Below are 21,543 nucleotides of genomic sequence, written 5' to 3'. Positions count from 1 at the left end.
TTGACCTGAATAGCACCCACCTAAGCCTGCACAGGAGTCAGGGAGTGAGAATCCCTGTTCACCATTTAGAATATCGACCCATTTTGGTATAGGGGGAATTCTAAGAATAGTGGTGAGTTTTTAAACTTCAGATGTTAATCCAAGACCCAGTCTGCCCTCATGCTGACAGAACAGATCTTATTGCACTATTTCAAAGTGAAAAAGGGAGTTTCTCCCATGTATCTTGGCTATTATTCATTCCCCAACAAACATTTCTAAAACAGATTATCTGGTCTTTATAATATTGCTCATTTGTGCTGTACACAAGTTGAGCTTGCTAATTTATTACAATGACTACACTTCAATAAAATCTTTTATTAAATGCAATGGGACATCATGGGGTCATGACAGGCACTATATAAATGCAGTGTCTTCTTCTTCTGCCTTCCCTATGGTGGCTCAAATATTACAGCAGCGCAATCAATCAATACTTTCTGTAAAAGATATCTGGCACCAATGGTAGAAAACAGTGGTTTTCAAACTGCACACCCACATTTGGAACCAATTGTGTAAACATTCAAATTATTTATACCGTGAAATCACCTTCTACTTTTACGGTGAAATCGCCTTTTCTTCCTCTGGTGTTGATATTACATCAGCCAACCTTGCAATGGCACCAACATTGTGGGCAACTCCACGGAGAAGTCTCCAATTCAACTGATCAAGGGTTGAGTGGGGTGTGCTGGTAAGAAGTTGAAATAGTAGAATGTTCAGTAAGAGAAATGAGATGCACTAATTTTGTCAGTGCCGTTTTGCTGCAGTACTTCCCTTCCACCACTAAATGGTACCGTAGAGCAATGGACAGTAATGATCACGGACCAACACCAGCTCTATGACACAATAAAGTACTGCATTCTTTCCCAATCTGAAACCTTGGCTTCTGGTACATATTTGGGCAATGAATCAGTCAACCAACATAAATCGGAATGGTACAGTTTAGGAATATTCAACTCTGGACTATTGAACATTTTAAATATTGCAAACAAACATGAAGCCAACAGGAATTATGTGAATTTGGACATATTAATGAATGGTTGATGGGTTAAATGGCCAATTTAGGCCCATTGTTTTCCATGTTCTGGTTTTAAGCATTGGCATATTGAATAATACCCAAAGCCAAAAGGTAATCACCTAAACTCTACTCATCAACGCCTGTTGAACAAATCTGTTTAGTATGTTTCACATAGCTGGTGCTGTCCGAATGAATTCACAACATCTAAAGTTGAGTGTCCTACACAAAATAGAAGATCATCAGTGCTACAGTGACATTTCTGTGCAGTGCTTAATGTTTTCCAAAATTGCTGCCTGTCCCACTGCAAAGATATTGTTGCCAAGTTCAAACCATGATTACAAATTCTGGCCACACTGCCTACAGGGTCATCTTTCTCTTCTGTCCATCGTCTGCAACCTCCATCCCCCTCCCACCACCCACCCATACCAATTGATGGTGTGCTGAAGACAAAGATTATACAATGTTCAGAAGTGGCAGTCTTCATTGCTCCTTGTTGGCAAGTTTGATTTTGATGAGGTGCCTCATGTAAACTGCTGTGGCAATGCTGGAGGAGATGATCAATGCAAAGCTGGTGACCACAGACCAAGTGCAGTCCCTGTGAAAGACCTGGTAGAAGTGCCGCCTGTGTTTGTAATCCAAGTGGATGGCCTCCAGTTGGGCCATGGTGCACAGGACCATGAACACATGGAAAATCTGGTGCCCCTGCAGTAAAATGTCGCATTTTCCCAAGAACCACTTCTCAGGGTGAGGGCAAGAGAAGAAATGCGCACTTATGACGAAGAAGATGATCTGACCTGCATGGAACCAAATGGCGGAGTCTGTGCAGCCAGAAGAATGGCAATTGTATATACGGTGTACCACAGGGCTAATGTCCAACGTGTAGGCCAGGGCTGCTGGCACTACCTGGTAGAGCTTGCGTGTCCTTGGATGCAGAACTTTGGCATTGGATTTTGAGTAGCAGCATCCCATACAGGTCATCCAAGCCAACGTGGTAGCCATTGGGAGGTAGAATGTTTTGATTAATTGGTACCACTCCACTTCAATAGAGTAGTAGTAATGGGCCAAAGCACTACCATACTGATAGATGGCTACGCCAACATAGTCCAAGAAAAAGAAGGAGTAATGGGCAAATTCTGAGCGAGAATGTAAGAGATGGGCTAGAGAGCTGAAAGTCAAGTAGGTGAAGGCAGACAGGTAGAGGGTCAATAGTGGTAGCGCATGGGGATCAGATAAGAAGGCCACCGTCTCAGAGAGTGCCTGGAGTTTGAGGATGATGACCAACGCAGCAATCAGGTGGGTCCAAACATTGACAGATTCATTGTGCCGCTGGAACAACGTGAAGAAGTAGTAACGCCAGTTATGCTCCACGGGTCTGTAGCCCGAGTAGATATAGGGTTCCCGGAATATCTGCGGCACTTCACAATCCTTCACTGTGCACGGCAGGCTGGGGATAGACTGCTCCACCAGCCTCGGGATCTGACGTATCTGTTGGATATTGATGAAGAGTCTGCCAATCCGTTCCATCACAACTGTTGCCATGGTAACACTGGGGTGGTTAGATGACCTGGTACCTATATGCAATTTTAAACACAAAAAAAAATCCAGTTAATAGGATAAGTGAGAAATAATGTCAATATAACTCAAAATTGAAAACAGCAGGTGCTCATCTTAAGGCTGAATGCCAACCCCACTTTAGGGGGAAATAGGTAGCACCGTTCATAACCCCAGGAGATCCCAAAGTCCCTCACAGCCAAAGACATATTTTTGGAATGCAATAACTGTGGTATGATCAGAAATGCAGCCAATGTGTGTTTAGCAAACTCAACAAACAGCAATCAAAGAGAATTCAGAAGACATCTTTACATAGAAAATGACAAGATTGCAGGAAGTAGTTGTGGCAAATAACGTAGATGCATTTAAGGGGAAACCTAACGAGTTAGACAAGGAAAGACAAGAGGAGACGTAAGTAGCACATGAATGTCAGCATGAAATGGCTGGGCCAAATGCTTGTTTCTGCACTATGTTTTAAGCAGTGTATATTTAATGCAATTTGGTTTAAACGTGTCAATAGCATTAGATTATGAAAAATAATCAATGCTGTTATTATATAACAGAACCTCCCCATCGGGTCCTTTTTAAAAATAAGTTACCAGTCATGGAATTGTGTTTTTTTTCTCTGTAAAGGCAGGTTGCAGGGAAGAGAAATAAAAAGAGATGGATACCTGGAGTGGGTTTTTAGAGGTTAGAATCAAATGGTGGGCTTTCAGCTAATCAAGAGATTTTTACAGCTGTGCACACAATGTTCTAACACCTTATAATTTCCCCTGAAACTGCACATAATTACAGCATTCCCCCCACCTCAACTCCGTAAAATTGCACAGCCCCAGTAATGTATTTCCCTCAACACTTTGGAAGATCAGATTTCAACATCAATGCAGGGATGTCCTTTTCGGTGTTTGTTTTCTGGCTGTCTGTTTCAAACAGCAAATCTAGACACAACACAAGCTCTGGTTGAAGCTACTGATCCAGGTTGCTACAGAGCCAAATCATCAGTAACATCTCAAGGAATGAATCATCACAATTTGCATGTGATAATTACATTCTCACACCTCATTAACCCTTTCAAACCAATATCCATGTTTGTAAAGACCACAGAAAAGTTGATATGCAAAGTAGATAGATAGCACATGAGGCAGGGTGTGTGGGAAGGGGGGTGGTTACCTTTTGATGTTGATGACAGCTCTTTAATATGTATATACTTATGCATTTTCTATAACTTATGAAATTGTCGACCTGTATTAAAATAATTTAACCATATTCATGGGTCATGGTTAGTTTCAATCTTGTGGCCCACTGAGATGATGAAGGGCCAATCATACAGCCCACTCTCTAGGTCAGGCATTTTCAAGTTGGTGTCGCGACCCGGAACCGTCCATTGCGACGCTCCCGATTGCATAAATTTGCGTGCAACAGCCGCAGCATTCGGCTTTTAACAATGGCAGCTGTGAGCAGCCTTCAAAATGACAGCCACGACCATATAAAAAAATGCAGGCACACTGCGCATGCGTGCCCGCTCATCGTTGCACATGCGCAGAACCACGTTCGTAACATGTATTCGAATAACGAAACACTTTGATATGCATTGTGGGTGTTTATGCCTTGTAACTGCTTGTTGGGTAGGTTTTTCCTGTAAGCTTACTGAACTGACAAGACAAGACATTTTAATTGATTGTGGGATGCAAACACACTATGTTGGATTTTATCAGGCAGCTTGAGATAGGCTGGGAGGCACGGTGGCCCATAGGAAGGTGGAAAATATGTACATTTGCGAGGGCGAGGTGGTGGAGGCATACCTGAAATTTTCCCGCTACCAAACTACTTTGCAAGAGCTCAATTGAGCTGCTTGAGCGGCCAATGAAAGGTCTCTTCCTGCCTCTGTCGTTGATGAGGTGCAGCCCAGGTTCCCGCTGGCTGCAAAGCGGGGTCACGCCAACTCGGTTGTAAAATGACAAGCAGAGGTGTGTGTTTTGTGTCGTCAGTTTTGAGGGGCGGGCCTAAAGACGATGCAAGTCCGGCTCTACAGAGGTTGGCACACCGTTTTTAAAGGGTGCCCCAATCTCGAGGAGAAACTTAAGACCCTCTCCAACTACTACCGGCATTGGGGCTTCATTCGCCTGCCCTGGCCACTGCATCGCTGTACCCCCCTCTGCGCATGTGCACCGATGAGTGGGCACGCATGCGCAGTGCGCCCGCATTTATGTATATGGTCACGGCCGTCTCCGGGCATAGTTAAAAGCCGGCTGCTGCGGCTGTTGCGCGTGAATCTACGCAATCGGAGATGTAGGAGAAGATTTTTTTTTTAAATTCAATGTAATCTTCCTGCCTGAAGGGAGGCAGAGAGGTCATGCCCCCCGAACATTGACGTCACGTGCTTTGGGCGCGATTGTGATTCCTCCATTTTGTCAGCAGCAAACAAGTAAATGAGGACCAAGAAGGCTCATCTCTCGCATTAAAGGTAAGAGAAAATGGTGGGTCGCGAATGTTGGCCGGGATGGGTCGCAAAGATTGGCCGGCGTGGATGGCAAAGGTTGGCCGGGTGGTAAAAATGGGTCCCCGGAAAAATAAAGTTGGAAAAACACTGCTCTAGGTTGTCCATCACTGATGTAGAGTAGTTTTAAGCATATCAAACCTATGTTACATTTACCCTGGGAAGGTTTGACGGCAGTGTAGAGGGAGTTTTACTCTTATCAAAAATGACAAGAGAACTTCCATTTATATCAGACCTTTCACATACTCAACATGCCCAAAATGCTTCACAGTCAATTCAATTGTGGGTATTATTCAGACAAACGTAACATTACAACAACGAACAGATAGAGCCAAAAACAACTGTGGAAGACAGTACCCTCAGTTGAGGTATTTTAAACACTGATTCAACTTGGAAACACAATGTCGACTCCGGTTGAGGCAACAACAGATGACATACAAATGCAACCAAAAACAGAGGTTCAAGTCAATATGAAAAAGCAGACAGATACCAGAGGTTTGCTGATAAGCACACAGGAATTGACACCCTCCGAAACATCCAACTTATTGACTATGTTTGTTCATTGCTCATATTGTAAATTTTGATTGTTAATGTTATACGGTGTCTACGTGGGTTTCCTCTGGGTGCTCTACAACTTTTTATATTGGTGCTTCACAGGAGCGTTACCAAACAACATGGAAAGTATTCCGCCTGGAGGTCGGTGACCAGTGGTATCCCGCAGGGATCTGTTCTGGGACCTCTGCTCTTTGTGGTTTTTATAAATGACTTGGATGAGGAAGTGGAAGGGTCGGTTAGTAAGCTTGCCGATGACATGAAGGTTGGGGGAGTTGTAGATAGTGTTGAGGACTGTTGCAGGTTACAACAGGACATTGACAGGATGCAGAGCTGGGCTGAGAAGTGGCAGATGGATTTCAACCTAGATAAATGTGAAGTGAATCATTTTGGAAGGTCGAATTTGAATGCTGAATACAGAGTTAAAGGCACGATTCTTGGAAGTATGAAGGAACAGAGGGATCTTGGGGTCCACGGACATGGATCATTCAAAGTTGCCACCCAGGTTGATAGGGTTGTTAAGAAAGCATATGGCGTGTTGGCTTTCATTAACAGGGGGATTGAGTTTAAGAGTTTTACTGCAGCTTTATAAAACCCTGGTTAGACCACACTTGGAATATTGTGTCCAGTTCTGGTTACGTCATTACAGGAAGGGTGTGGATGCTTTGGAGAGGGTGGAGAGGAGATTTACCAGGATGCTGCCTGGACTGGAGGGTATGTCTTATGAAGAAAGGTTGAAGGAGCTAGGGCTTTTCTCACTGGAGCGAAGAAGGAAGAGAGGAGACTTGTTAGAGGTGTACAAGGTGATGAGAGGCATGGATAGAGTGGATAGCCAGAGACTTTTCCCCAGAGTAGAAATGGCTGCCATGAGGGATAATAATTTTAAGGTGATTGGAGGAAGATATCGGGGAGATGTCAGAGGTAGGTTCTTTACACAGAGAGTGGTGGGTGCATGGAATGCACTGCCAGCGGAGGTTGTGGAGTCAGCGTCATTAGGGACATTTAAGCGACTCTTGGACAGGCATATGCACAACAGTAAATTGAAGGGGTGTTGGTTAGGTTGATCTTGATTAGGATAAATGGTCAGCACAACATCGTGGGCCAAAGGACCTGTACTGTTCTATGTTCTAACATTTGACACAGAACAACATAAGCAGATATTGGGTCAAGTGGTCAGAATCTGTGTCATAGTGCTTGGTGTGGAGCACCTTAAAAGGATAAGAGGGAGAGAGCCAGAGGGGTTTAGGGCAGGAATTCCAGTGCTTACAGTCAATGTGAATGGAGGCGCAACTGCCAATAGTGGAATGATTTAATTAGGGGATGTACAAATGGTCAAATTTGGAGGAACATGGTGATTGGAATGGTTAAAAGCAAATTACTGCGGATGCTGGAATCTGAAACCATAGAGAAAATGCTGGAAAATCTCGGCAGATCTGGCAGCATCTATAGGGAGAGAAAAGAGCTAACGTATAGAGTCTATGTGACCCTTTGTCAAAGCTTTTGAGATTTTCCAGCATTTTCAGATTGGAATGGTTATTAGGCTGGAGAAGATTAGAGAAGTAGGAAGGGACAAGTAACCAGGAGGGATGTGAGAAAGATTAAAAATCAAGGCACTGCAAGACCTGGAGCCAATTTAGATCAATACAGGAGTGAAGGGTGAATAGGCCTCAGTGCGAGTTTGATGGATTTTAAACCTTTTATCTATCTTATCTATAGCTAACCAGAAAATCTGATTTCTGTCAGAGTTATAACATGGGCTGCAGAGTTTTGGATGAGCTCAAGTTTGATTGGTGCAAGCAAAAGACCAGCAAGGGATGCACTGAAATTGTGTTTTTTAGGTCTTGGACATTGAGGGGCAGGACAAAATTAGATGGCCCATCAAGCGTATCCCATACTTATGATATCCAGAGCAACATGACTAGATGCTCCAGGGCTTCAGCATTAACATCTAGGCAGGTCATTCGTTACAGTACTGCAGCGTCAGAGGTGCCATAGTTTGGACAGAACATTAAACCAAGGCTCCATCTGCCTATTTGGTGGATATAAAAGATCCCATAACATTATTATCGAAAGGGGGGGGGGGGGGGGGGGGGGCGGGGCAGGGGTTATCCCCGGGATCCTGTCCACTATTTATCCAATCAACATGATAAATACAGATTATCTAGTCATCATCACACAGCTGTCTGTGGGAGTTCGGGGAGTGCAAGTTAGTTGCCGTGTTTCCAAGATTACGGCACTTCAAAGGTACTTCAATTGGCTGTAATGTGCTGTCGGATGTCCAGTGATGCAAGTCTCCCCCCCCCCCCCCCAAACGTGATGGGCAAAAATCAGGAACATATCTGACCATCACAGACCATTGGGAGAGAGATTAAGGTTTAGTATCTTATCAAAACATGCTACTGCTATTCAAATAAACTAATTAACAGAATGGTGATCCCATTTACAGTTTAAAAAAAGACTGGGAAAAGTGAGTCACCATTACTTGAAATCCTGAAAAGTGAAACAACCACTGGGTAAGGACAGATATGCAACAACAGCATTGATACAAAAGCCGCAAGTCCTGAAAGACCTGCTGTTCGGCGATTTGGACATTCTGAATCCTCCCTCAGTGTACCTGACAGGCGCCGTAGTGTGGTGACTGGGGGATTTCACAGTAACTTCATTGCAGTGTGTTTTTTTAAATTTAGAGTGCCCAATAAATTTTTTCCAATTAAGGGGCAATTTAGCGTGGCCAATCCACCTACCCTGCACATCTTTGGGTTGTGGGGGTGAGACCCATGCAAACACGGGGAGAATGTGCAAACTCCACACGGACAGTGACCCAGAGCTGGGATCGAGCCTGGCACCTCGGTGCCGTGAGGCAGCAGTGCTAACCACTGGGCCACCGTGCTGCCCTCAACTTCATTGCAGTGTTAATGTAAGCCTATTCATGACACTAATAAAAAAAATAATTGGCTCAGCACAACACAAACTGGTTCTGCAATGCAACTGAAACCCGACTGCCCTTGCAAATCATCTGCATTTATATCATATTTGTGATTTTCAACCTGCCCATGCATCTTTGCCAAGCAAGTCTGTCTAAAAAAAGACAGGAACAAAACAGTGCCAACAGTGAACTAGGTTTATTTTCTCTCGACAAGAGAAGACGAAGGCTTCAACTGATAGAGGTTTTGGAAATTATGAAGAAGCTCAGTAAGGTAGATGTAGGAAAGCCATGTATGCATGTGAGGAGACCAAAGCTAGGGGTCATATTAGTTAGTCACTAATAAATTCACTATAGAATTCAGGAGAAACTTCAAAATGGTTGAGATGAATGGTATAAATGTATTCAAAATGGAGCTAGATAAACACAAAGGAGAAAGGAACAAGGTGATGTTGATAGGAATGAGATGCCAAGTGTTAGGAGGAATCACGTGTGGCGCATAAAAACCAGCAAGGACCAGTTGGATAAATGGCTTATTCCTATGCTGTATATTCAAACTTACATTTGGTATGTTTGGCATCTGCTTCTTGGAATGGGATGGGGAGGTCCACATGTGAGATGCGATGGCACTCCCAGCCTCAGGACATGGCAGCCTGCCTCACTTCAATAACAATATGATCTACACAGGCATCTACCTAACCAAGCAGGTTTCCAGACAGTCAAGTCAGCAGAATGCTGAGTTTCCACCTGAGACAGTCAAAGCCCAGGTACCGACTCCAGGCCAAATGGGTAACATCCCAAACAGACTTCGACAGTCATGGATTCAAGTCCCCATTCCAGAGACTGGAACACATAACATAGGCTAATGCTCCAGTGCATCATTCCCTCAGTAGTGCACTAACAGAGATGCTAAACCTAGGCCCTATGTGCCATCTGAAATGGGTGGAAAGGATTCCACTATTCAAGGAAGGGCAAGAGCGTTTGCCCCTGTGCCCTGGTTAATACGTATCCTTCAATGAGCAGCTCATCTGTAGTTTTGCTTCATTGTCTTTGGGAGATGGATACATGACTGTCATCTTTTCTACATTACAACAGTGACTAAATTTCAAGTGTACTTCATTGGCTGTTAAGCACTTTGGGATGTCCTCAGGTCACGAACGACATGGCAGAAGTGTAACTTTTTCCTTAACCTCAGGTTTGCTGACTTGCACGTGTAGCAGACAAAATTATATTTGTTGCACTCTATCCATATGACACACATCACTGAAGGTTTACTAATGAACTCGATAGTTGAGATTGGTATCACGTGGAAGGAACCAAAAGGAGGGACATGTGAACTGGGAGCTGTTGGCACAGAGACTGGTACGTTACTGTACTTCAATTAATTGCATACTGTGCCCGTAGTAAATTGTCAGTACATCAATTTATTCCTCTCCACACAACAGCAAGCAATTTATCATGTGTAGGACAGTGGAAATGTTGGCATGTCTGACTGGAACCTATCACAATGTTGGTCTTTGCAGGTATTGAGATTACCCATCCATAACACAAAACATAATTTTTTTCCAAGTTATAATTCCCAAATATTTAAGAGGGAGCAATTTTCTTTTCGCCCGTGTTCCTTCAAGACCTTCTCAACATCTCTGCTGAAAGCTATGTCTGGTACTGAAGTTGCTTCCACAAATTCAGGCAACCCACCCATACATTGCCCGTTTCATCACTCATGTGAAAGCCAGTTTAACCAGTTCAGCAGGGTGCTTTTTGGTTGCTCAGCCCTACATCAGCTTGTAAACAGCAGTATGTTGCAGCACGAGAAAAGGAGTGTGGTAACCAAGGAAAGACCGAAAGAGAATTGCAATCAGAGGCAGGAATATAGACTTATTTCCCCATCTCCAGTACACTGTAGTTCCAAACCAGAGATCAACAAACACCCAAAATCAACGACTGAATATGGCACCTTGATGTTCCACTAGTACACCACAGTGCATTATTCAAACGAGCCTGGGAAATATGGGGTTGAGGAATAGTGAGTGAGCATGCAGTAGAGAAGAGCAGAGGCAGGGGAAGGAAAACCCTTATTTTCAATTTAGACATCAAACCCACAAGTAAGTCACATTTAATAACTCATTGATTGGCATTGATAGATTCAAGATTTTTCAGAAGACCATAAGACAGAGGAGCAGAATTAGGCCATTCAGCCCATCAAGTCTGCGCCGCCATTCAATCATGGTTGATATGTTTTTAATTCCCATTCTCCTGCCTTCTCCCCATAACTCCTGATCCCCTTATTAATCAAGAACCTCTTAAAGACATGCAGTGCTTTGGCCTCCACAGCCTTCTGCGGCAAAGAGTTCCACAGATTCACCACCCTCTGGCTGAAGGAATTCCTCCTCATCTCAGTTTTAAAGGATCACTTCAGTCTGAGCCTGCCGCCTCAGGTTCTAGTTTTTCCTACTAATGGAAACATTTTCTGCACGTCCACGCTATCTAGGCCTCTCAATATCCTGTAAGTTTCAATAAGATCCCCCCTCATCCTTCTAAACTCCAACGAGTACAGACCCAAAGTCATCAACCGCTCCTCATATGACAAGTCCTTCATTCCAGGGGTCATTCAAGCATATCATAGAATTTACAGTGCAGAAGGAGGCCATTCGTCCATCATGTCTACACCGGCCCTTGAAAGAGCACCCTACTTAAGCCCACACCTTCACCCCATCCCCGTAACCCAGCAACCCCACCTAACCATTGGACACCAAGGGGCAATTTATCATGGCCAATCCATCTAACTGCATATCTTTGGAGAGTGGGAGGAAACCGGAGCACCCGGAGGAAACCCACACAGACACAGGGAGAAAGTGCAAACTCCACACAGACAGTCACCCAAGGCTGGAATTGAACCTGGGTCCCTGGAGCTGTGAGGCAGCAGTGGTAACCATTGTGCCGCCCCGTGAACCTCCTCTGGACCCATTCCAAGGCCAGCACATCCTTCCTTAGATATGGGGCCCAAAACTGCTCACAAAACTCCAAATGGGGTCGGACCAGAGCCTTATGCACCTCAGAAATACATCCTTGCTGTTGTATTTTAGAAGGACTTTGGACTCCACAGCCTCTTGATGTGAATGCTAAAATTGCATTTGCCTTTCTAACTGCCGATTGAACCTGCACGTAATCATTAAGAGAATCTTGAACCAGGACTCCTAAATCTCTTTGCGCTTCTGATTTCCTAAGCCTTTTCCCATTTAGAAAATAGTCAATGCCTCCTTTCTTCCTACCAAAGTGCAGAACCGCACACTTTTCCACATTGTATTCCATCTGCCACTTCTTGGCCCACTCTCCTAATCTGTCCAAGTCCTTCTGCAGCCCCCCTGCTTCCTCAATACTGTAGTATGGTCCCAACACTGACACGAGGCACACCACTAGTCACCAGTTGCTGTCCTGAAAAAGACCCCTTTATCCCCACTCTCTGCCTTCTGCCAGTCAGCCAATCCTCTATCCATGCCAGTATCTTGCCCATAACACCATAGGCTCTTACTTATTTAAGAGCCAACAATATGGCACCTTGTCAAAGGCCTTCTGGAAATATAAATAGATCGTGTCCACTGGTTCTCCTTTGTCTAACTTCCTTGTTAACTCCTCAAAGAATTGTATCAGAGTTGTCAGACATGGCCTCTCCTTGATGAAGCGTGCTGACTCAGTCCCATATTATCATGCATTTCCAAGTACTCCGCAACCTCAATTTTAAGAATGGACTCTAAAATCTTACCAATGACCGAAGTCAGGCTAACCGGCCTATAATTTCTCGTCTTCTGCCTCCCTCCCTTCTTAAACAGGGATGTTACATTAGCCGTTTTCCAGTCCTCTGAGACCTCCCTGACTCCAGTGATTCCAGAAAAATCACCGGCAATGACCCCACAATCGCCTCAGCTATCTCCTTTAGAACCCTGGTGTGAAATCCAACCCCTTCCAGGTGATTTATCCACCATCAGACCTTTCAGTTCTCCCAGAACCTTCCCCTTAGTGATGGCCACTACACTCACCTCTGCCCCCTGGTTCTCCAAATTTCTGGTATCCCACTGGTGTCTTCCACCATGAAGATTGAATGCAAAGTAACTATTCAGTTCCTCTGTCATTTCTTTGTTTCCTATTACTACTTCTCCAGCCTCATTTTCCAGTGGTTCAATTTCTATTCTTGCTTCTCTCTTACCTTTTATATATTGAAAGAAACTCTTTCTATCTTCTTTTATATCACCAGTTAGCTTACACTCATATTTCACCTTCTCCACCCTCACTGCTTTTTCAGTTGTCCTCTGCTTGCTTTTAAAGACTTCCCAATCCTCTGGCTTTCCACTAATCCTCACCACCTTATATGCTTTTATTCTGCTTTTACGCTATCCTTGATTTCCCTTGTCAGCCATGGCTGCCTCATCCTCCCCTCAGCACGTTTCCTCCTCCTTGGGACAAATTTCTTTTTTTATAATAACTTTAGAGTACCCAATTACTTTTTTTTCCAATTAAGGGGCAATTTAGCATGGCCAATCCACCTAACCTGCACATCTGTGGGTTGCAGGGGTGAGACCCACGCAGACACGGGGAGAATGTGCAAACTCCACACTGACAGTGACCCAGGGCCAGGATCGAACCTGGGACCTCGGCGCTGAGAGGATGAACTTCTGTTGTGCATCCCGAATAACCCCCCAAAATTCCTGCCATTACTGTTCCACTGTCTTCCCTGCTAGGCTCCCCTTCCAATCAACTCTGGCCAGCTCCTCCCTCATGTCTTTGTCATTGGCTTTATTTAACTGTAATATCCTCGGATGGTGATGTCTAGCACGAGGGGACATAGCTTTAAATTGAGGGGAGATAGATATAGGACAGCTGTCAGAGGTAGGTTCTTTACTCAGAGAGTAGTAAGGGCGTGGAATGCCTTGCCTGCAACAGTAGTGGACTCGCCAACACTAAGGACATTCAAATGGTCAGTGGATAGACATATGGACGATAAGGGAATAGTGTAGATGGGCTTTAGAGTGGTTTCACAGGTCGGCGCAACATCGAGCGCCGAAGGGCCTGTAATGTTCTATGACATCTGATTCTAACTTCTCTCTTTAAAACTGCAGGATGAATTTTATCATATTGTGGTCACTGCCCCCGAAGGGCTCCTTCACCTTAAGTTTCCTAATCAGGTCTGTCCCATCACACATCATCGAATCCAGAATTGCTTGTTCCCTATTGGCTGCTCCAAAAAACCATCTTGTATACATTCCACAAATTCCTTTTCTTGGGATCCGCTGTCAACCTAATTTTTCCAGTCCACCTGCATGTTGAAGTCCCCCATGATTTTTGTAATATTGCCTTGACTTTTCTATCTCCCGATTTATTTTCTGCCCCACATCCCAACTACTGCGAGACGGCCTGTACATAACTCCCATCAGGGTCTTTTTTCCTTTGCGATTCCTCAACTCTACCCACAGAGATTCTATGCCTCCTGATCCTATATCGCCTCTTGCTATTGATTTTATTTAATTCCTTACTAACAATGCAACCCACCCCCTCCGCCCATCTGTCTGTCCTTTCAATAGGACACATATCCTTGGATATTTAGATCCCAGCCCTGATCCCCTTGCAGCCACGTCTCTGTGATGCCCACAAGATCACACCGGCCAATTTCAACCTGTGCAACAAGCTCATTTACCTTGTTTCATATAGTGCGTTCATTTAGATACAACACCCTCAGTCCTGCATTGGCCGCCCTCCGCTTCTTGTATTTGTCCCCTTTTTTGATCTGCCTGAAGTTAGAATCCTGACACCTTCTATACTCTCTGTTCTATTAAATGTTCTCTACTAATCTCTCCTGAGCCCTCGGCCCCTTTAACTTTTTTAAAGTCCTCGCCATTAACCTGCATTTCTACCTTCTCCTTAACTTGATTTTCTAATTTTTCATACAACTGAACCCTGTCACCCCATTATTTAGTTTAAAGCCCTAGTTCTACGATTCGTCAGGATTCTGGTCCCAGCATGATTCAGATAAAGACCATCTCACCGGAACAGGTCCCCTCTTCTCCAATAATGGTGCCAATATCCCATGAATTCAAACCCATTTCTCCCACACCAATCTTTGAGCCATGCATTTACCTCCTTAATCTTATTGACCCTGTACCAATTAGGTTGTGGCTCAGGTCAGAATCCAGAGATTATCTTTTTGGTTCTGCTTTTTATAGCTCCTAGCTGTTCATACTCCCTCAGCAGGACCTCTGTCCTTGTTCCACCCAGGTCTTGGTACCTACATGGACCCTGACAACTGAATCTTTACCCTCCCATTCCCAAGTTCCTCTGCAGCCCAGGTGAGAACCCTGAACCTGAGCACCAGGTAGGCAACACAACCTTTGGGTTTCATGATCCTGGTCACAAAGAACAGTGTCAATCCCCCTAACTATACCACCACCAATTACGGCTACATTTCTTTTCTCTCCGCCCCCTCCCCCCACTTGAACATCTCCCTGTGCCATGGTGCTGCAGTCAGTTTGCTCATTCGCCCTGCAGTCCCTGTTCCCGGCCACACAGTGTGCAAGAATCTCAAACCTGTTGGACAAGGACTGGCTGAAGCTCCTGCAGCCCCACCTATTTTTAGGCAAAATGCTCAAGGCAATTATCAAGTCTTACTTCATAATTCAATTTTACAAAGCCAGAATATGTTGACACAAAAGAAATGACATGCAATTCAAAGGAGACCAGGTTCAAAGAAAGAGTTCATGCCAGAGAATGATGAGGGAATACACATGGGGCTGGATTCTCAGTCGGCGCGATCCTCCATTTCACGGGCAGTGCACTCACACCCGCGGACTTCCCGACGGCGTGGGCATGCCCACAATGGGAAACCCGACGGAGAATCCCGCTGCAGGTGGGTGTGTGCCACACCAGAAAATGGGACCGGCGGGATGGAGAATCCTGCTCAAAATATATCAAGAGAAGTATTTAATCTTTGCCAAAGTCACAAAAACCATGCTTACTGTAAGTAAATGCTCTGGTTGCAGACAGACATGCAAATAACTGTCTTTTACATGAGGGTATTATATTTTCTTCTTGTATTCATTAAAATGAAAATGCACCATCTCGTAACCTAATCGAGCTTTAAAAAACGACTAACACACAGATAGCAGTTTGCATTTGGTCTCCTGTGTGGCGTCCACATGCCAATTCTCTCACACTTAAAGTACATAGCACAGGAGGCAGCCATTCGCTCAGTGAGTCCAGGCTGTTCCAAGAGCAAAGCAGCTTATCCAGCTTTTCTGCTCTAACCTCATATCTATGCAATTGTTTTCTCCCTCAAGTATTTATCCAATTTTGTTTTGAAGAAAACTACTGGAATTTGCATTCATTACTGTTGGAAAATGCATTCCACATCCAAACCAATCACTGCATAAAACGTTTTCCCTCACATCGCCTTTAGTTCTTTTCTCAATCCCACTAATTCTGTGCCCATTGGTTACCAAACATCAGACATTTGAAGAAGTTTCCCTTCATTTACAGCTGTGCCTCTCTCTTGCTTACGCTCTCAAATTTCCTCCTTAAAAACTTTGAAACTGTATTTTGAATTTTCCTGCTGTGTCTGATTCAGTTATTATGAAATCTTATCAATCTTTAAATAAAGATTTTTGATTTCTAACATCAATTTTGAATTTACTCATGTTCATGCCTTAAGTAGCCCAAGCTACCAGCATCCAATTACCGAATGATGACCATGAAACCATTGTCAAATTGTGGCATGCTACAGCACTGACCACAATGCAGTGCAATGCATTCTGAATGGGCTGCATTCTCCCACCCTGCCCACCACAATGCCACAGGCGAGTCATGTACAATGGAGAAATCCATTGACCTCGGGCGGGATTCTCCGGTCGCTGGGTGAATACGGCCCGAGAATCCCGCCCAATGTAGGTGGGGGAGGCAAAACAGAAAATACAGAGTTAATTATGATGCACCTCAGGTGTTCGGAACCCCTTTTATGCAATGCCAAATAAAAGAATTGAAAATCTTCAGCCCAAGATTTGACTGATTGAAATACGAAAATTAAAAATAGAAAAACATTATGAAGATTTTCGGTGCTTTAATATCAACTACTTGCATAAAGGACCTTGACACATGGTGAGGGAATGGGAGGAAGGCAACGTGCAGATACTTCTGCCCTGGTGGGATGGCTTTCTCCTGATGTGTTTGTATAACAAACTCTCTCTGTTTCTCCCTCCCTCAGCCAACTAATCTTTATCTATGAGCCGAGACTACACATCTTTTCAGTTATTTTACCACTAGTCACCAGTTGCTGTCCTGAAAAAGACCCCTTTATCCCCACTCTCTGCCTTCTGCCAGTCAGCCAATCCTCTATCCATGCCAGTATCTTGCCCATAACACCATGGGCTCTTACTTATTTAAGAGCCAACAATATGGCACCTTGTCAAAGGCCTTCTGGAAATCGGGAATAGAATGAATCCCAGCCAATTATCCCTCCCCCCCCCCCCCCCGCCCCGCCCCACACCCCCTAGTCAAGAGATGCGGAGACCAAGTGTAGTGTCCAGAATCCCTCCTCATCTGGAGGTGATCAAATACGGAAGGCATCAAACCCGAGACCATCGGATCAAGGTGGCGCAACACACCAGGATGAGGAATGTCATCTATGTGCAGGGACTAGGAAACTGGGGTTATTCTGCTTTGGTGGCATGGGAAAGAGGGGGGGGGGGGTGGAAAAAGTGAAAGAATTTAATAGAAAAGTTCAAAATGATTAATGAAGTAAATAATTATAGTAGAAAGTATTTCAACTGGCATGACAGACAGCAATCAGACAGCACAGGTTTTTAAATACAAATGAGTAATTGAGATCTGGAATGCACAATTTGAAAGGATGGTTGAAGCAAATTCAATCACTTTCAAAAAAAGAATTGAATAAACACAGCAAATTATAAAAAACAAAGTGGTATAGTAAAAAAGTAAGGGAGTAGAACTCTTTAGATAGTTCTCAAACAGCCAGCACAGAGACAATGGGCCAACTGGCCTCCTTCTGCACTTTCAGAATCTATGACTAAACCAGCAGGAGAGGTCAACGTGCACCCTGCCCCTCCAACACTCAGAACAGCAGCTTCCCGAGGGTGGGGATAAATCAATTCTTGTTGGAGGGATAAATGAAGTGTTTTAAAGAATACAATCACCAGACTGCTCGCTAAAGAGCAGCAGGAGAAGAGGCAATTCCCATACTGTTTCCATATTTAGTCAGTCACCCACTCCTTAAAAAGGGAAAGATACATCCAGAGGAAGTTCAGTCCCCTTAAGCCCATTTTAGCTCAACCAGTCAGAATAAAACCCTCACCCCCACTACAGCTTCCAACTGTTTTTGTTGTATGACGAACACATGTCTGTGAAATCCACAAACACTTCCATTTTAAAATTCTCATGCATCATCAAGGTCCCAAGGCACTGCTACAACAAAAAAAAAAAAAAAAAAAGAGGGCTGTCGTTGGTGTCCTGAACCAACATCAAAGATCATTTTGCATACAGCCACAACCAGCGCCATCTCCCTGGCCCTAAACATCCCTGGAGCATCTCGACAATAAGGGCCCTTACATCAGACACCTATTCTTTGACTCCAGAGCCACCTTCAACACCATAATCCCAGCCAAGCTCATTGCAAAACTCAAAAACCTAGCACTTGGCCCTTCTCTCTGCAACTGGATCCTCGACTTTCTGACCCATAGACCACATCAGTAAGGATAAACAACAACACGTCCTCCACAACAGTCCTCAATATAGGGGCCCCACAAGGCTGTGTACTTTGCCCCCTACTATACTCCCTATATACACATGACTGTGTGGCAAAATTTGGCTCCAACTCCATCTACAGCTTTGCTGATGACGCAACCACAGTGGGTCAGATTTTGAACAACGATGAGTCAGAGTACAGGAGGGAGGTAGAGAACCTAGTGGTGTGGTGTAACAACAACAATCTCTCCCTCAACGTCAGCAAAACTAAGGAGTTGGTCTTTGACTTCAAGAAGCAAAGTATCATACACACCCCTGTTTGTATCAATCATAGAATTCATAGAATTCACAGTGCAGGAGGCCATTCGGCCCATCGAGTCTGCACCAGCTCTTGGAAAGAGCACCCTCCCAAGGTCAACACCTCCACCCTATCCCCATAACCCAGTAACCCCACCCAACACTAAGGGCAATTTTGGACACTAAGGGCAATTTATCATGGCCAATCCACCTAACCTGCACATCTTTGGACTGTGGGAGGAAACCGGAGCACCCGGAGGAAACCCACGCACACACGGGGCGGATGTGCAGACTCCGCACAGACAGTGACCCAAGCTGGAATCGAACCTGGGACCCTGGAGCTGTGAAGCAATTGTGCTATCCACAAGGCTACCGTGCTGCCCCATCAATGGGGCAGAGGTAGTGATGGTTGACAGCTTCAAATCCCTAGGTATGCACATCACCAACAATCTGTCCAAGGCCACCTACATTGACCCAATGATCACAAAAGCACCTCTATTTCCTCAAGCAACTAAGGAAATTCAGCATGTCCACATTGGCTTTTACCAATTTTTACAAATGCACCATAGAAACCATCCTATCTGGCTGCATCACAGCCCGGTTTGACAAATGTTCGGCCCAAGACTGCAAGAAACTACAGAGTCGTGAACATAGCACAGTCCATCACGTGAAACCGTTTCCTATCCATTGACTCCATCTACACCTCCCGCCGTCATGGGAAAGCAGGCAGCACAATCAAAGACCCGTCCTAACAGGGTTATTCAGTCTTCCAACTTCTTCCATCGAGCAGGAAATACAAAAGTCTGAGAACACGCACAAACAGATTCAAAAACAGCTTCTTCCCTGCTGTTACCAGACTCCTGAATGACCCTCTTATGGACTGAACTGATCTCTCCACGCATCACTCTACTGAGTAGCACTACACTCCGCATGTTTCACCCGATGTCCATGCCTATGTATTTACATTGTGTATTTATAGTATCCCTTATGTTTTTTCATGTATGGAACAATCTGTCTGGACTGTACACAGAACAATACTTTTCACTGTACCTCAGCTCACATGACACTCAACCCAAAGTCTCTTTGCTGTTCGTGGGAGATTGTTGTGCACAAATTGGCTGTCAGGTTTCCTTTATTACAAAGTGCGCAGACCTCAATAAAAAAAAGTAATCGAAATCTTCCAGCTCTTCTGGTGGATTCAACAGGAAATCACATGGACAGCGGCGGGACCAGAAGATCCCCGTCGCCAACCAACGGCGGGCCGCCTTCTACCGCCGAGAAACACGCCAGTGGGGAGCCCAGAGAATCCCGCCCATATACTGCAATGTGAGCAGAATGCAAGTTCTTTTAACTCTTTGGGTCGCATTTCTGGAAGTTTCATCAGATCCCAGCCAAAAACACACAAAATATTCAAAGAGAAATGAAGAGTTGTTTTTCTTCCAGGTTTCGCTCGCGGAGAGCCCTGGAGACCGATCATGCTGGAGCCTGCAGCGCTATCCGGAAGGGTTGCCGCCTGCCTCTCCCAGTTACATGGTGATAGACCCAAACAAACATTTAACGCTTGCAAGGAAACAATTCGCCCATTAAATCGGTGTTTGTGAACTAGCGTCGCGACACCCAGTTAATGTCAATTACCAGGCAGAGAGAGAGGAAACAACATTTTCTATTGCTCGGACACTCACCGGTTTATTGGAAACCCTCTCACTTTCCAGGCGCAGAGTTCGGTCTGAACCTCAGCTCCGAAAGCCGCCGCCGGTATTTTCGAAAATACATTCACCTGCAATTTTCCAAATAAAAACATCCAATGAAATAACGACTGTTAATTACAGATGCAATTAATAATTGATAATATTGCAATAAATAAACAGGAAGATGTTCCAGAGTTTTCTATTGTGGGTTAAACTTTTTTGCTGCCCATTTTAAATGAAAGGGGTTACGTCTAATTGCTGAGTGCCATCGGTACCGTTCAGGGCGCTTCCGACTGTATCTCGGCCTGAGTGCTAATCCACTCGGTACTTCTCTGCCGCTTGATACACTGTATCCCCCGCCTCCGATCTGATACACCGCCTCCCAAATCCCGGGCGCATCCTGTCAATCAACTCCGACCCGTCAATCACCCTCCCGATTGCAGCCAATCCGCAGTCTGCCACTTCCGTCACGCCGCCAATCAGCTACCCCTGCGAGGGCGGGGCCGGCGAGGAGGCGCCGCCCAGCCATTCGTACCACTTGGGTGTCACCGCGCAACAAAAGAGCAAGGGCTCGGGGCTGGATGTAAGGGTGCGGCAAGGAGATATGCTTCTGCAAATGTGTCTGCCAAAAGTTATGTTTTTAAACTACTCCTTCCCCCACCCTCCACTCCCTGCACTTGATTAATATATAACAAGTTGGTGATAAGCCACTCTTGTCACTGGGCACACAAACGCACACAAGCAGAAATGGCCACTTTGATTTATTATTGTCACATATATTACCCAGTGAAAAGTACTGTTTCTTGCATGCTGTACAAACAATGCATACCGTACATAGGGAAGGAAAGGGAGACTGCAGAATATAATGTTACAGTTATAGCAAGGTGTAGTGAAAAGATCAACTTAATACGAGGTAGGTCCATTCAAAAGTCTGATGGCAGTAGGGAAAAAGCTGAGTCGGTTGGTACGTGACCTCAAACTTTGGTATCTTTTCCTGACAGAAGAAGGTGGAAGAGAGTATGTCCGGGGTGCGTGGGGTCCTTAATTATGCTGGCTGCCTTTCTGAGGCAGTGGGAATTATCGATAGAGTCAATGGATGGGAGGCTGGTTTGCATGATGGACTGGGCTACATTCACAACCTTTTATAGTTTCCTGCGGTCTTGGGCAGAGCAGGCTCCATACCAAGCTGTGATACAACCAGAAAGAATGCTTTCTATGGTGCATCTGTAGAAGTTGGTGAGGG

General features: G+C 44.8%; 1 protein-coding gene across 2 annotated transcripts; it reads right to left on the bottom strand.

Annotated features, from left to right (window-relative positions):
* Positions 1-334: 334 nt before the first annotated feature.
* Positions 335-20,671, bottom strand: paqr7b (progestin and adipoQ receptor family member VII, b). 2 transcript variants are annotated; one of them, XM_072501043.1, is made up of 3 exons: positions 20,576-20,671; positions 20,295-20,389; positions 335-2,622 (listed from the first exon to the last, which is right to left on the bottom strand). In XM_072501043.1, exon 3 carries the CDS (start codon positions 2,588-2,590, stop codon positions 1,532-1,534), a length of 1,059 nt encoding a protein of 352 aa, XP_072357144.1. In that variant the 5' UTR covers positions 2,591-2,622; positions 20,295-20,389; positions 20,576-20,671; the 3' UTR covers positions 335-1,531. The 2 variants fall into 2 exon arrangements, with proteins under 2 accessions (XP_072357144.1, XP_072357145.1); XM_072501044.1 differs by having other exon boundaries at positions 20,550-20,656.
* Between the last annotated feature and the right edge of the window lie 872 nt (positions 20,672-21,543).

The sequence above is a fragment of the Scyliorhinus torazame genome, chromosome 1, assembly GCF_047496885.1.
Source record: "Scyliorhinus torazame isolate Kashiwa2021f chromosome 1, sScyTor2.1, whole genome shotgun sequence".
Taxonomy (NCBI): domain Eukaryota; kingdom Metazoa; phylum Chordata; class Chondrichthyes; order Carcharhiniformes; family Scyliorhinidae; genus Scyliorhinus; species Scyliorhinus torazame.
Note: the sequence above shows the minus strand (reverse complement) of the source record. Positions and strands in the feature narration are given on the sequence as shown.